The 12,215-nt window shown below is 40.9% G+C and overlaps 3 protein-coding genes across 3 annotated transcripts; 2 read left to right on the top strand and 1 right to left on the bottom strand.

Annotated features, from left to right (window-relative positions):
* Window positions 1-422: 422 nt before the first annotated feature.
* LOC138620157 (heme oxygenase-like) lies at window positions 423-1,969 on the top strand. Its single transcript, XM_069697131.1, has 4 exons — window positions 423-624; window positions 714-929; window positions 1,029-1,301; window positions 1,454-1,969. Exons 1-4 carry the CDS (start codon window positions 580-582, stop codon window positions 1,646-1,648), a joined length of 729 nt encoding a protein of 242 aa, XP_069553232.1. The 5' UTR covers window positions 423-579; the 3' UTR covers window positions 1,649-1,969.
* A 1,000-nt stretch (window positions 1,970-2,969) lies between these two features.
* Window positions 2,970-7,634, bottom strand: rnf11a (ring finger protein 11a). Its single transcript, XM_069697324.1, has 3 exons — window positions 7,457-7,634; window positions 5,755-5,927; window positions 2,970-4,843 (listed from the first exon to the last, which is right to left on the bottom strand). Exons 1-3 carry the CDS (start codon window positions 7,553-7,555, stop codon window positions 4,672-4,674), a joined length of 444 nt encoding a protein of 147 aa, XP_069553425.1. The 5' UTR covers window positions 7,556-7,634; the 3' UTR covers window positions 2,970-4,671.
* A 1,226-nt stretch (window positions 7,635-8,860) lies between these two features.
* Window positions 8,861-11,736, top strand: LOC138620156 (uncharacterized). Its single transcript, XM_069697129.1, has 4 exons — window positions 8,861-8,966; window positions 10,507-10,671; window positions 10,754-10,903; window positions 11,043-11,736. Exons 1-4 carry the CDS (start codon window positions 8,964-8,966, stop codon window positions 11,100-11,102), a joined length of 378 nt encoding a protein of 125 aa, XP_069553230.1. The 5' UTR covers window positions 8,861-8,963; the 3' UTR covers window positions 11,103-11,736.
* Window positions 11,737-12,215: the final 479 nt, after the last annotated feature.

Raw genomic sequence — 12,215 nt, 5'->3', positions numbered from 1 at the left:
GCAGAGCAGACTGACAGGTTAGTTTGAGCTGCTGTGATATTCTCGTATCTCTAAATCCCCTTTTCTCACTCATTCACATTTCACCAGGGGACAATGCCCATATGGCATAGTCCCAGAATACTAATGCTTTTAATGAGCATATGGATTTTTTTTTTCCTGCAATGTCTTTGTCCAGATTTAGTTTATCACATTTGCATTAGTGTTGCAGCATCCAGATGTACTGTGTTTCTCTAGGAACTGTATGTGCTTGTGAGGCTTATGAGCAGTGCATTGCCTGCATTAGATAAACATCTATAGGCACAGCAGGTCTCTCTGTACACATAAAGTAATGATACTTTGGAGGCCTATGCTTTCCCTACAAGTCTTTAACAGCTGCTGCTCTTTCCCTTAACTCTGTCTTAACTGTCCAACTAGTACGTGACCTCACTCTAAACTGTGGTCAAAAGTACCTATTTTCAATAGATTAAAAGTTTAACTTTACTGTATTAATTGGGATTTATTTCCTTTCTCAGGGATCTGTCCGAACAAATCAAAAAGGTGACTAAGGAGAATCACATCAGAGCAGAAAACACTCAACTGATGCTGAGCTTCCAGAAGGGACAGGTCACTCTACCACAATACAAGGTAAGAAACGGTGCCACACAAATATAATCTTACTTCTTGGTGGGGGAGTCGACTGGCTTTTGTCTGACACCACCTCTCCTCCTCTTCAGCTCCTCCTGTGTTCGCTATATGAGATCTATCAGACTTTGGAGGAAGAGATGGACAGGAACTCCCACCACCCTGGTGTTGAACCCATTTACTTCCCGGCTGAACTGGCCCGGCTGCCGTCCATCGAGAAAGACCTGGAATACTTCTACGGCCGGGACTGGAGAGAGAAGATTGTTGTTCCTGCGGCCACTAGAAGATACTGCCACAGACTCAGACAGGTATGTTTTATTTTATGGCACAAATGCTACACATGAGTATGGTCATTCCTCCCCCAGGAGATACTGAATTAACACTTCTCATCCCTGTGTTTACTTTAGATTGGTAAAGAAAACCCTGAATTCCTGGTTGCCCATGCTTATACCCGGTACCTCGGAGACCTGTCTGGAGGGGTGGTTCTTGGTCGAATCGCACAGAAGTCAATGGGCCTGAAAAGCAGCGAGGGTCTGTCTTTCTTTGCCTTTCCTGGTGTTTCCAGCCCCAACCTGTTCAAACAGCTCTATCGCAGCCGAATGAACAGTGTGGATCTGACGGAGGAGGAGAGGACCGGCATGCTGGAGGAGGCCGTCAAGGCCTTCGAATTTAACATTCAGGTAAGAGAGAGGGATGGTTAGGCAGAGCGAGAAACCTGAAAACAGAACTGTCACTTTGAAGGCAGCTGTGAATTTACCAGGTTACTTTTGCTCTTTCTTTTGTTTTATTTGGTATCAATCAACTGATGGATGTCCTTTCCTTTGTTTTACAGGTTTTTGATGATTTACAGAAGATGCTGAGTGTCACTGAAAACCAGCTGCAGAGTAATTTAACACACTCCAAACCGCTAGATGTGAAAACAATGCAGATCCCAGGAACCATGATCATCACTTCCCCACTTCTGAGGATAGTCCTGGGACTCTTTGTCGCGCTGGCCACTGTCTGTATGGGACTCTATGCATTATAGAGATGATACGACAGAAATACTATGTGATGGACTGTTTTAAGATCTTTCCTTTTGTACGGTAAGACTATTAAAACCTCTCACTGGATTATAACCGTACTACTTTACTGGTCTATAAATAACAAAATACTGTGTAATATTTGTCTAATTTAACTGAGAACCACCTTTTTATGTCTGTACATTGAGCGTAATGACTTCTGAATTCTACAGTTTTCTCTGTGACCCTGATATGAAGTGCACTTTAAAATGTGTAATTAGTGTGCTTTAAATACTGTAAATATGTGACTTTAAATAAAATCTTTTGTGGAAAGAAAATGCTTTCTTTATTGTAATTGTGTAAAGTATCTGTCTGTGCTTCAGTTTAATGTTCATGGATGCTATTATATGGTAATGGATATGACATGGATATGATGTTGAGAGTCCAGCTGGCGGACATTTCCACTGATCTGGCACTCGACATGCGCCTGCTGTTCATCTGGCCCTTCGTTATTAAAAAGTTTGGATGCTGGGAGCGTATCCCTGCTCATACGATTGTGCAATTAATGATCACATTTTCTGGTAAACCACCTACAACATGCATAATCATTTTCACTTCTTCAGGCCAGCATCTGCTAAAAGAAAGGCTGCATGGCAAAGATTAGTGTTCATTTAGCCATTTTGTGATGAAAAATTCTCACAACTTTTTTACAGCTCAAAAGGATATTTTAAATATACTTCTTTCAAATGCTTGTATTTTAATCTGATTTTTCATTAGTTTCATGTCAGTATTTAATTAATGTACGGTGGCTGTGAAACTCTCAGTCCCTCGAAACGTGACAGGCCCTCTCTAGATCCAGTGTTTGCGTCGTCCCTCCGTGGAAGAGGACCAGCTCTGCCTTTGTATGTACGGACTCATTCCAAGGTAACATAAACAAAATGATTCTTAGGTTCAGGTAATTAGAAACTAATGAAAACCTAATTATGAATATTTTATTCATATTAGTTATGTTATTTCAGACAATCGAGCCCCCTAATCGTACACACTGGTCCCTTTAATCTGTGCCATGTCACGGTTTATCACGTCATATGGTATATAAAAAATACATGTCTGTCTTTTTCTGTTTTTCACGTATTTTCAGGAATATGTGAGTAAGGATTAAGTACAAAACTTTTCACGACCGGCAGTCACTGAACGCTGCTCCAGTTGTTGTAAACTCCCAGTTTAACGTTTCACCAAGGTGACCTCTTTGTCTTGAGTAAATTTCACCACTGTGGGATTAATAAAGTCAAATATAATCTAATCTAAATCTAACAGAAAAATGGGGTAGATAAAGAAAACATTAAATTTGTTTTTAAGATTTGATATCCACTTTTATTGTGGTTTCATGAGATTCCTAAAATCTGTGCACTGGTAGCACAAATTATAAATTAAAAGACAATATTATTGTTGATTGTTGACAGCAGCCAGATCAAAGTTCAAAGGCAGGTTTCATTGTGACACAAATCAGTACAGTGCTGGTATCTGTCTCCTCCTAGAGGACAACTAAAGAAAAAATAAAGTCAAAAATGATTGTACTTCACAGGAATTGGCTTACTTCAACTATAAAAGGCACAGTAAGTGCCCAGTAAATCAGAAATATCCTCTTATTATCAGTTATATTGTCCACATTTTTGACAGCTGAAATCATACTTTACATTCGAGATACATTCCTTTCTACTGCTGTAGCTTCTGTTTCTCGTGTTTGTGCTGTACATTACACAGTCAGTATCAGAAAGCATATGTCTAACACCAAAAGATAAAAAAGCATTTTGTATTACCAGAACCAGGAGCTTTGGAAATACATCACTTGGTGAAAGAAGGCCATCGATACAAAACAAAATCCAACAGGTTCAAACTACAAAAAAAAGAGAGGTAACAACAACAGAGTGAACAACTAACAGGATTAATTCACAATATTACCTTGACATATCAGTCACTACCCATCCTCCCCTTAAATCAAACTCAAACTCAAACTCAAACTCACACACACACACACACACACACACACACACACACACACACACACACACACACACACACACACACACACACACACACACACACACACACACACACACACGTCTATAAAATCTACACGCTACAGAGTTTCAGATGAGGGCTATCCCAAGGTGCATTAGGGGGGATTGCACGGCGTATTGTGTCTTTGTAAATGTTTCTGACAGTAAACCATGAAAAGGACTGATTTTTTAGAACTGAACAAAGAACACAGAACTCAAGGCAAAGCAAAAGAGAAGATCCATTTGTAGAAAGGCAAAAAACAGATTCACATTTTTAAAAGCAGCTTCAAAGGAAAGTATAGACAACAAACTTGAGTAAAATAGAATAGCAGCAATCTTCAAAATACGTTCCAAATATTATCTTATGCAGACGTAAAAGGTCATGAGACCTCACAGCATTCCTGTGTGCATGTCATTTTTCTGCATTTTGACGATTGCGTTTCAGTAGAGAGGACTGCGTTTCTATGACATTCAAAGCCATGGATTCATTTAAAGACCACAGACACTTCACGTGTTCTTGGGCAATTTTGACAAACAATAATGCCACTTGACCGAGAGTAGATTCCTGCATTTTCTCCATTTGTATGACACATTGCACATTACGTCTTGAAAGGGGAACCAAATTACATTGACAACCATAAAATGTGTATGCGCATGTCAGTCATGCGAAAGAGAAATTACTTTACAGTAATATTTTGCTACTTGGACAGCTTCTTCATCTTGCTTGATTTGGCACATTTTCCCTCAGCAAAAGGCAAAGACTTAAGAAAGCCCACAGAGGTGCATATCAGACCTAAGTGATGTACTGTAGGGCACAGTTGTTAACATCTGTCTGCATCTCCCAACAGCCTACAAATACTGTATCTGCATAATGCCGTATCACCTTGGCTACCTGTTTGAACAGCTAGGACAGTTTGGGCTAAAAAAAAAAAAAAAAAAAAAAAAATAGGTGCAGTTATGCTTAGGCAGGAGCAGCCACCAGGGGCTGCTCAGTTGGTTTCGTAAGAGGACAGCAGGGCTGCATCTACTGGCTCCATGCAGGAAGGGCAGGTGAAGGAGCGCATCAGCCAGGGGTCAATGCAATCCACATGGTAGATGTGAAGGCAGGGCAAGAACCGAATGGGATCGCCATACTCAAAATCCATCATGCAGATCACACACCTAAAGGAGAGAGAAATAGATTTCCAAACACATGTAGACTATGAGACAATCTACGGCATATTAAAAAAAAATATATAATAAAACGTCCCTAAGCATTGTTGATAACATACAAATCCTAAAGTTTGGGGAACAGAAAGATGTCGCAGGGAGTCAAACTTTGTGAGCAGGCGCGATACCATTTAGTGTAAGCGCCAAAAGTGCCAGCATGCTCTTGGTTGTGCTTTAAAACGTACTTTCTTCTTGCCTTCGTCTGTGTTGGAAAGTGACGCTCGGCCCCTCTTGAAACGCACTCCCACTCAAAACACCTGACCCGCTCATCGCTTCATTGCCATTGGTTTTCTGTTGCATTTTAAGGGTCTCTGTTGCCGATTTTGTTCTATATAAAATTGGATGTGAGCTCTCTGCTCAAGTTTCAGGTCAATGGTGAAATCAGAAATGCAGCCGTACCAGAAGTCACAAGAACGCGTGTAAAGCAGGTGCTGCTGTTGAGTAAGCAACATAACTTGAAATACTTACTCACAAAAGTTATTGCTTCCCCCTGCATTACTGTGTTGTGCTCCATTCGTGTGCACAAAGCCTTGGAACCATTTTGATTACACTTCATTATGTACAAGATTGATTTTTTAATTTTTTTTTATCAAAAGTCAGTATTATGCTCTGTCTATACTTTTATAATAACAATCAGAAGTAACATTTTGCTGTGCAGAGTGCAGTGGGCTATAACTTGAACCTACATTCTTTCATATTTTGGCTGATTGGAAGTTCTGCTCAGTTACGTATTAACAATTCCCTTTTGCAAAGTACCCATAAATGTGCCGACAACAGCTGATTGACTGAAGAATTCAAAAATTTAAGTTCAAAAGGACGCATTTTTACCACTGGTACTACGAGTGCCGTTATTTGAGACTCACTCTTTAACTTTCTTGTCAGCGGGGTCGGAGCCCGGATCGAAGACGCCTTTAGGAAGGTGCTGGATGAGTCCAATGCGCTGGGCGATGCGGATCTGCTCTTCCTCAGTCAGCTGGCTGGCCAAACGACTCTCACCTGGGGTGGGATGGTACACCGGCACTGGCTCCGTGCGCACCTGGAGAAGAAAAACGGAAGTCAGCCTGTGTCATCGATTAAGTGAGTCTTCTTGAAAGGGGGATTATAAACAGCTGAATCCAAAAATCTGAGACCACTACTGAAAATGACTGATTTAGCACATCATTTGTGTCCTCAACAATCGAAGTGAAAAGTTGAATCTCACATCAATTTGAGGATTTAAAAATATAATATAGTATTTGGTATGCCCTCCTTTTGCTTTTATAGCGGCATTCACTCGAACTCTGCAAATTTGTGCAAAATCGAATAACCCATGTAATCCCAGCATGAACTGAACATTTTCCAAAGAGCTACTTGTCATGTCAGGAATGTTTGGCTTTCTTTAGTTTTATAGTGTCTCATTAATGTTCAGTGCGGTTGAAGTCAGGTGACTGGAGGAAAGTCCACGACAGTCCACTCTAGTCAATGAAGAGGATCGAACTAAAGGAAGTCACTCATTTGTACAACAGAGTTAAGGTGTCAAGGTTCACAAAGTTGATTGCAGACCTAGAAATAGTGCACACATTTTTGTGTGTTTGTAAATTCTCAAACTTTTCATTTATTTCCAGTTTTACATTAAAATACGACAGATTTTCAATGTGGTCTCAGACTTTTGAACCCAACTGTACATGAATGTTCCTTTTTGCATTCCTGACCAATGCTGGATTTCTGAGGCCGATACTGAAAGTGATATTTGTTAAACTGATCATGAGCTCAATGCTGCAGTGCTTTTTTTTTTTTTTTTAATACTCGAAAAATGGTAAACTTACAAGCAGTTATGAATGATTTAAAAAAATAAATAAATAAATAAAAAAAGGCACAGTTGCTTAAGTCTAGGATTTTAGTTGTCAAAATATTTTAAGATACAGCTTACATGTTATACAAAGTCTTGTCCTGGTCTTAAATGCTCCATATTACTACAGTAAGGTATAACTCACCTCTGGCAAAATCCATCACATAACAATAACACTGTTGACTGTGTTTCTTGGTTGTTTGTATATAATATATATAGATATATACTGTACTGTATATACTGTGCATTTTATATTTATATTTTGTAGTTTTTGCTGCTATTTTATTGCTTTTCTATTGTTCTATTACTATCTATTGCTTCTGTATGCTGCTGTAGCGAAAAAATTTCTCCTCGGGGATTAATAAAGTAACTACCTAACCTAACCTAACCTAACTTAACTTCCTGAAAGTGGAACAGTGATGGACTATAACTTGAATAACCTTTATAACCTATTTACCAATGATATTTTCCTCATCCATCCCTGGTTTAAATACTGCATGTTCCAAAGCAAACATTACGGTTTTGATAAAAGAGAAACAAATTAAAATTGAATAAATGAAACTAATATTGTGTTGCCCAGACCTCATCTTCTCAATAAAAGTTTCATTATTGATACAGTCTGACAGGTATATTAACCCTCATTACTGATTATTAATGATAATGGCGTATTAAAATCCTCGAGGCGACATGCTCTTGAATCCCCGGACCGTCTTCAACTTGAGACCCGGGCCGCTCACCTGGTAGGGCGGCGGGGGCTCTCCGGGCAGGCTGCCCCCCTCGGACTCGTTCAGCAGCGACAGGTCATCCGCACCTTGTGAAAACAGACAGTTCCCCATTGAACTGAGACCACCATGAGAGAGTTCACTTCTCTCTGAGGGCGAAACAACAACGTAAAATTATTTTTTTTTTTAAAAAGCGTCAAGTGGAGCAAAGCTCGTGAGCGACAGTGAACAACTTGGCTCCACGTTAGCTTAGCTCGACGTTCGCTGACAAGTTTGTTGTCATTCCGCGAGGAGCCTCGACAGAGAAGCGACGTCACTCACTTGGACGTAATAAACGCCCGATGGTGAGCTGTGCACCGGCTGGTACAGCAACTAGTGACACAAAACTATATCAGCGAAGTGATTTTTTTTTTTTTAATTTATTTTAATTTTTTTTTTTTTTGCGCGTCTGGCTCCAGCTGTATGTAGTGTTTACAAGAAACACAAGCCGGAAATGACGTTTTCAGGAAGTTTGTCAAACCACACACTTCCGGCTTTGGTGACACGCTCCCAGACATTCAGAATAAAAGCAGTGCATTTTATGTAACGTAAACAGTTAAAAGTTTTTTTTTTGTTTTGTTTTTTTAACGTATATGTATATATTGCCCCCCCCCCCCCTTTGGCCTGGTTGGCTGAAAAATGAATATTTGTGGTGTGTTATGGTGAAACTATGTCTCTACGCAAAAACATTTCACAGAACACACAAACATTTCAGAAAACGCAAAAAAAACATTTCAGAAAAAAATTCACAGAACACAAAACATTTCAGATAACACAAACACATGTTGTTTGTCATTGGACAGAACACAAGTCAATCAGCTTGTATGTTGGTTACCGGTGGAAAAGGAGTGAACACCACCAGCGATCAGTAGCCTACATAGGAGTGGCACAGGCCTACTCCAGCTCACATTGGGCAAAGGCAGGGTACACCCTGGACAGATCGCCAGTCCATCACAGGGACACTGACAAAGACCTAAGGGCAATTTGTAGAACCACCAATTAACCTGAGACACATGTTTTCAGATGGTGGGAGGAAGCCCGAGTACCCGGAGAGAACCCACGCAGGGACAGGGAGAACATGCAAACTCTGCACAGAAAGGCCCAGGCCTGGATTTGGCGCCACTGTGCCACCCACAAAGAAACATTAGGTGGATGCCAATTATTGACTTGGCTTAACTCGTGCGTTGGCCGGGAGTTGAACCCGAGGCAACTGCACGGCAAGCAGCTATTCTCACCACTATACCACCAATGCACATGTCAAAGCCAAAAAAATAAATAAATAAATGAATAAATAAAATAAAATTCAACACTTCCAATGCTCAGTTTTATTTTGAAGGACCGCCGGATTTGATGTCACAACATCCAGCTGCTCATCCTGCGCAACGATTTAATCCTGGCGAAGGAGGGAAAACCGAGAGCGCTGCTGTTTCTGATCTTTTTTCTACCCATTGTTTTTCTGAACGGTCTTTACTGGGACTGATAAATGGTAAGAGCAGGACGCATCACATGACATGTCTAACAGCTACTGAAAGTGTTTACTTATCTCACTTTAGCAAACACACTTTGTGTAAACATTAAAAAAAAAAACTACTGCAGTCATACGCTGATCTTGGTGCATATGGGCGGTGTCCGTTAAAGGGTGCCTGCAGCAAGTTCGAGTACGAATGTACAAATCCTACATTCAGGGCCTATTATATAACAAGCTGCTCAAAGATGACTATTTAATAAAGTGACGGGCTGTAGAAAACTATGTCCAAACTCTTCCAGTGGACAACATAAGTGAACCAAAACATGTTTAAGGGTAAATAAAAAAATGTTTTTTGTGGCTGTCCACTCAGTGTTGATGGTAAATATTGTCCACTGGAACAATTCATTTGTCAGTATGTGCTGTATTGACTGAGGTAGGCTACATGATTTTTTTTTTTCCTGCTGGATAAGCCTTTCTGGCATTGCATGTATGGATGCATTGCTTCTGACGCACAATCCCCCCAGTGCTCTGCTAACCCTCAAATCCTTTGGTTGCCTTTGCCACGTCTCGACCCACCAAACAAAACAAATGAGAAGCCGCCAGAGGTTTTTGTTTGCAGGGAAACAACAGACAGGAAAGAAGGTGGTTATTCATCTGGAAGCTGCGAGGACTGATCTTCTACTGTTAGAAGCTGTCGTAAACAAACACAACGTGCTGAGAAAAACCGCCTGTCCAGTTTGGCCAAGTACGACCACCGTTGCCCACTTTGTTGCTCGAAACATATTGCGAGGTGATGAAATAGTCAAAGGGTCTTTGGCCCTCTCAGCCCTGCTGGTTTGGGGTTTTTCAGTTTATCGTCATTATCCTGAAGAAAGTCTCCAGCATACCTCTGTCCAAGTGGGGGAATAAAACTTGAATGCATAGTAACAAACACTCAGCTCTGTTGGTCAGCATTGGCGACAGCATTCAACCAAAAACTGCCAAAGTCGAAATTCATTGCGTGAGAATGACTCAGTTTCTGTTGGCACAGAAGGCAATTTCAGCAAAGGTGCCACTGGTCACTGTTTGCTCTGAGCAGTTCAGTTTTGAAGTGGTCCACACTAGCCATATCCTCTAGCACGGATAGTACAGCGGCAGCTCCGTCTCTTACTGTTGCATTTCTTCAGCCGTATAAATAATAAATACAGCTGAATGGCCGAGTTAGCGTGAACATTGTGAAATGTACCCTCGTCCATCTTCTGCACTCATATTTTGGGATGCCATTTTAGCTGTTGGAACCAAGCCCAGGGTTTTGTTTTTGTTTTGTAGCGGGCCCCCGTCTGACAGCTAAGAAAGTCTGTAATTTTTCTGGCCACCAACTATGTCACTGTACACGTCAAATGGCGGTACTGCTACCAGGTTGAACAACAGCTGTTACAGCTGCTAACCAGAGACAGAATGTATTGATGGATGTATTTATTTAATTGACTACATTTGCCATCTATACTGATTGGAGGTCAGTGCTGATGGGAGAACAGACCTAGTTGGGTAACAAGGTGAGACTCTGGTTTCCATTTAGGCCACAATTCCTCCTCCGCCGCCTCCACCACCTACTTCATCCATTGGAAATCCGCCTTATAAAGCCGGCTCTACACCGCAGCCTGGACATGCTGCAATGCCATACACCACAAGCACTCCCATTCAAGAGACAAGTGGTTCACAGGAGGCTCCACATGACTCTCAGGTAAGTGTCTCCTCCTCAGACCGAGTCCTATTGGTGTAAGAGACTCTTAAAAGATGTCATGATGAAATCTCTCAACATCCAGGCTGCGCCGGCTTCATACCTGCCCACAGAGCAAAATGGAGCCCCGTCTCCACCATCTCAAGGACAAGAAGATGATCTGTCTGACAGTGAAAAAGAATACCATCCAGTGCAGGAAACTGACCCTGCTCCACAGACATTTAGCCCCTTACAGGTAGATTTTCTTCAAGCACATATTCTTTTCACTTTCCTTGTCACATGGCAAGAATCACATGGGAGAATTACTCCAGGATGCTAATTCTGTGCTAATGCTAACTCATTAAAAACAAGACATCTGTTTCCTGCTCTCTCAGACAGCAGACCCTGGGGAGGATGATGTAATCACTCAGATGGACATGGCTGGAGAGGATTGACTGCCCTGAATCACTGCAGTCACTTCAAAACAAAGATATGTATTTACCAGAACTTGAAAATGCTTTCCTAAACCTGACCAAAACACTAACATGGTGTGATCAAGAAAGCTCATCACATTATGTCCACGCCAAAGAGGTTTAACATTTAGCAAATAACTAACTAATTCAAAAGTACAAGGAGAGTAAAAGCACTTTGAATGTATATGTTTCCCGCTATTTATTACTGAATTTTACTTCCAGCAATTTTAAACAAAAAAAAGTCAGATTACATTTCAATGGGGCAGTAATATGTAATTGACTGAACGAACGGAGACGTAGGATCGAGTGTGTTTTGACCTTTTTAGGGACCTAGAATCAGAATATCACTGATGCTTCAGTTTTAACCATCTGTTTTAATCTGTCTCTCATAATACATTTTAAGAAAATGTATGAAATAACAAAGCATGGGAGTCCCACTATATTTATAGTATGCGTTCTAAGTTCAGGGTACTTAAATCAAATGTACACTTGCATTGCTTGGGTTTAAGATTAGAAAAGATTTTTTGTTTGTTTGTTTTTTCAATGCACATTTGTACCAAATTTTGGTTGTGTCACCAACATGAGTCTATAAATTCATTAAAAAAATGTGACAATACTTTGGTGTGTATGCTTTTAATGAGGCAAAATAGGGTCTACAGAAACTCGTATCTCCCCTGTGAGGCTGTAGCTTGGCACTGTGCTCAGTGGGGAGCGAAATGCTAATGTTAGCATGCTCACTTAAATTCATTTTAATCAGGACCAAAATGGTGGACCAACAGACAGATTGTATCCCTGGAGTGACTTTTTTTTCCCCCCCTTCCAGTGATGTTATCAATAATACACACATATCCTGTGTTACACGTGTTTTTGTGACCACTGATAAGTGCGCATTTGTCATTTCACCATGAACCTGAAACTTGAGCACATCAAAGTTTGTGCGATGGGGGGATGGAATGATGGGGAGCAACCGTTGTGTTGTTGCAGGCCAGAAACGTGCACGTTTTCCACGCACTGTGAGCGGGTGCCTCGCCAATGTTGGAGAACTAAAGTGCAACTGCGCCAAATTCAGGGTCATTTGGATCGAATGTTTTCCAC

Source organism: Brachyistius frenatus, unplaced genomic scaffold (assembly GCF_029030835.1).
Source record: "Brachyistius frenatus isolate BFR_SWC_R1_liver_20210118 unplaced genomic scaffold, ASM2903083v1 Contig_23, whole genome shotgun sequence".
Classification (NCBI taxonomy): Eukaryota; Metazoa; Chordata; class Actinopteri; family Embiotocidae; genus Brachyistius; species Brachyistius frenatus.
Note: the sequence above shows the minus strand (reverse complement) of the source record. Positions and strands in the feature narration are given on the sequence as shown.

What these genes read in the sequence shown, in the direction of transcription:
- LOC138620157 (XM_069697131.1), top strand. Translation starts at nt 580, where the DNA reads ATGCTGAGCTTCCAGAAGGGACAGGTCACTCTACCACAATACAAG. An exon ending in ACTGCCACAGACTCAGACAG is followed by an intron (nt 930 to 1,028) that starts GTATGTTTTATT and finishes TGTTTACTTTAG; the next exon opens with ATTGGTAAAGAAAACCCTGA. An exon ending in CCTTCGAATTTAACATTCAG is followed by an intron (nt 1,302 to 1,453) that starts GTAAGAGAGAGG and finishes TTTGTTTTACAG; the next exon opens with GTTTTTGATGATTTACAGAA.
- rnf11a (XM_069697324.1), bottom strand. Translation starts at nt 7,555, where the DNA reads ATGGGGAACTGTCTGTTTTCACAAGGTGCGGATGACCTGTCGCTGCTG. An exon ending in AGCCCCCGCCGCCCTACCAG is followed by an intron (nt 5,928 to 7,456) that starts GTGAGCGGCCCG and finishes TTTCTTCTCCAG; the next exon opens with GTGCGCACGGAGCCAGTGCC. An exon ending in GCTGACAAGAAAGTTAAAGA is followed by an intron (nt 4,844 to 5,754) that starts GTGAGTCTCAAA and finishes TCTCTCCTTTAG; the next exon opens with GTGTGTGATCTGCATGATGG.
- LOC138620156 (XM_069697129.1), top strand. An exon ending in AGGCTCCACATGACTCTCAG is followed by an intron (nt 10,672 to 10,753) that starts GTAAGTGTCTCC and finishes CTCAACATCCAG; the next exon opens with GCTGCGCCGGCTTCATACCT. An exon ending in AGACATTTAGCCCCTTACAG is followed by an intron (nt 10,904 to 11,042) that starts GTAGATTTTCTT and finishes CTGCTCTCTCAG; the next exon opens with ACAGCAGACCCTGGGGAGGA.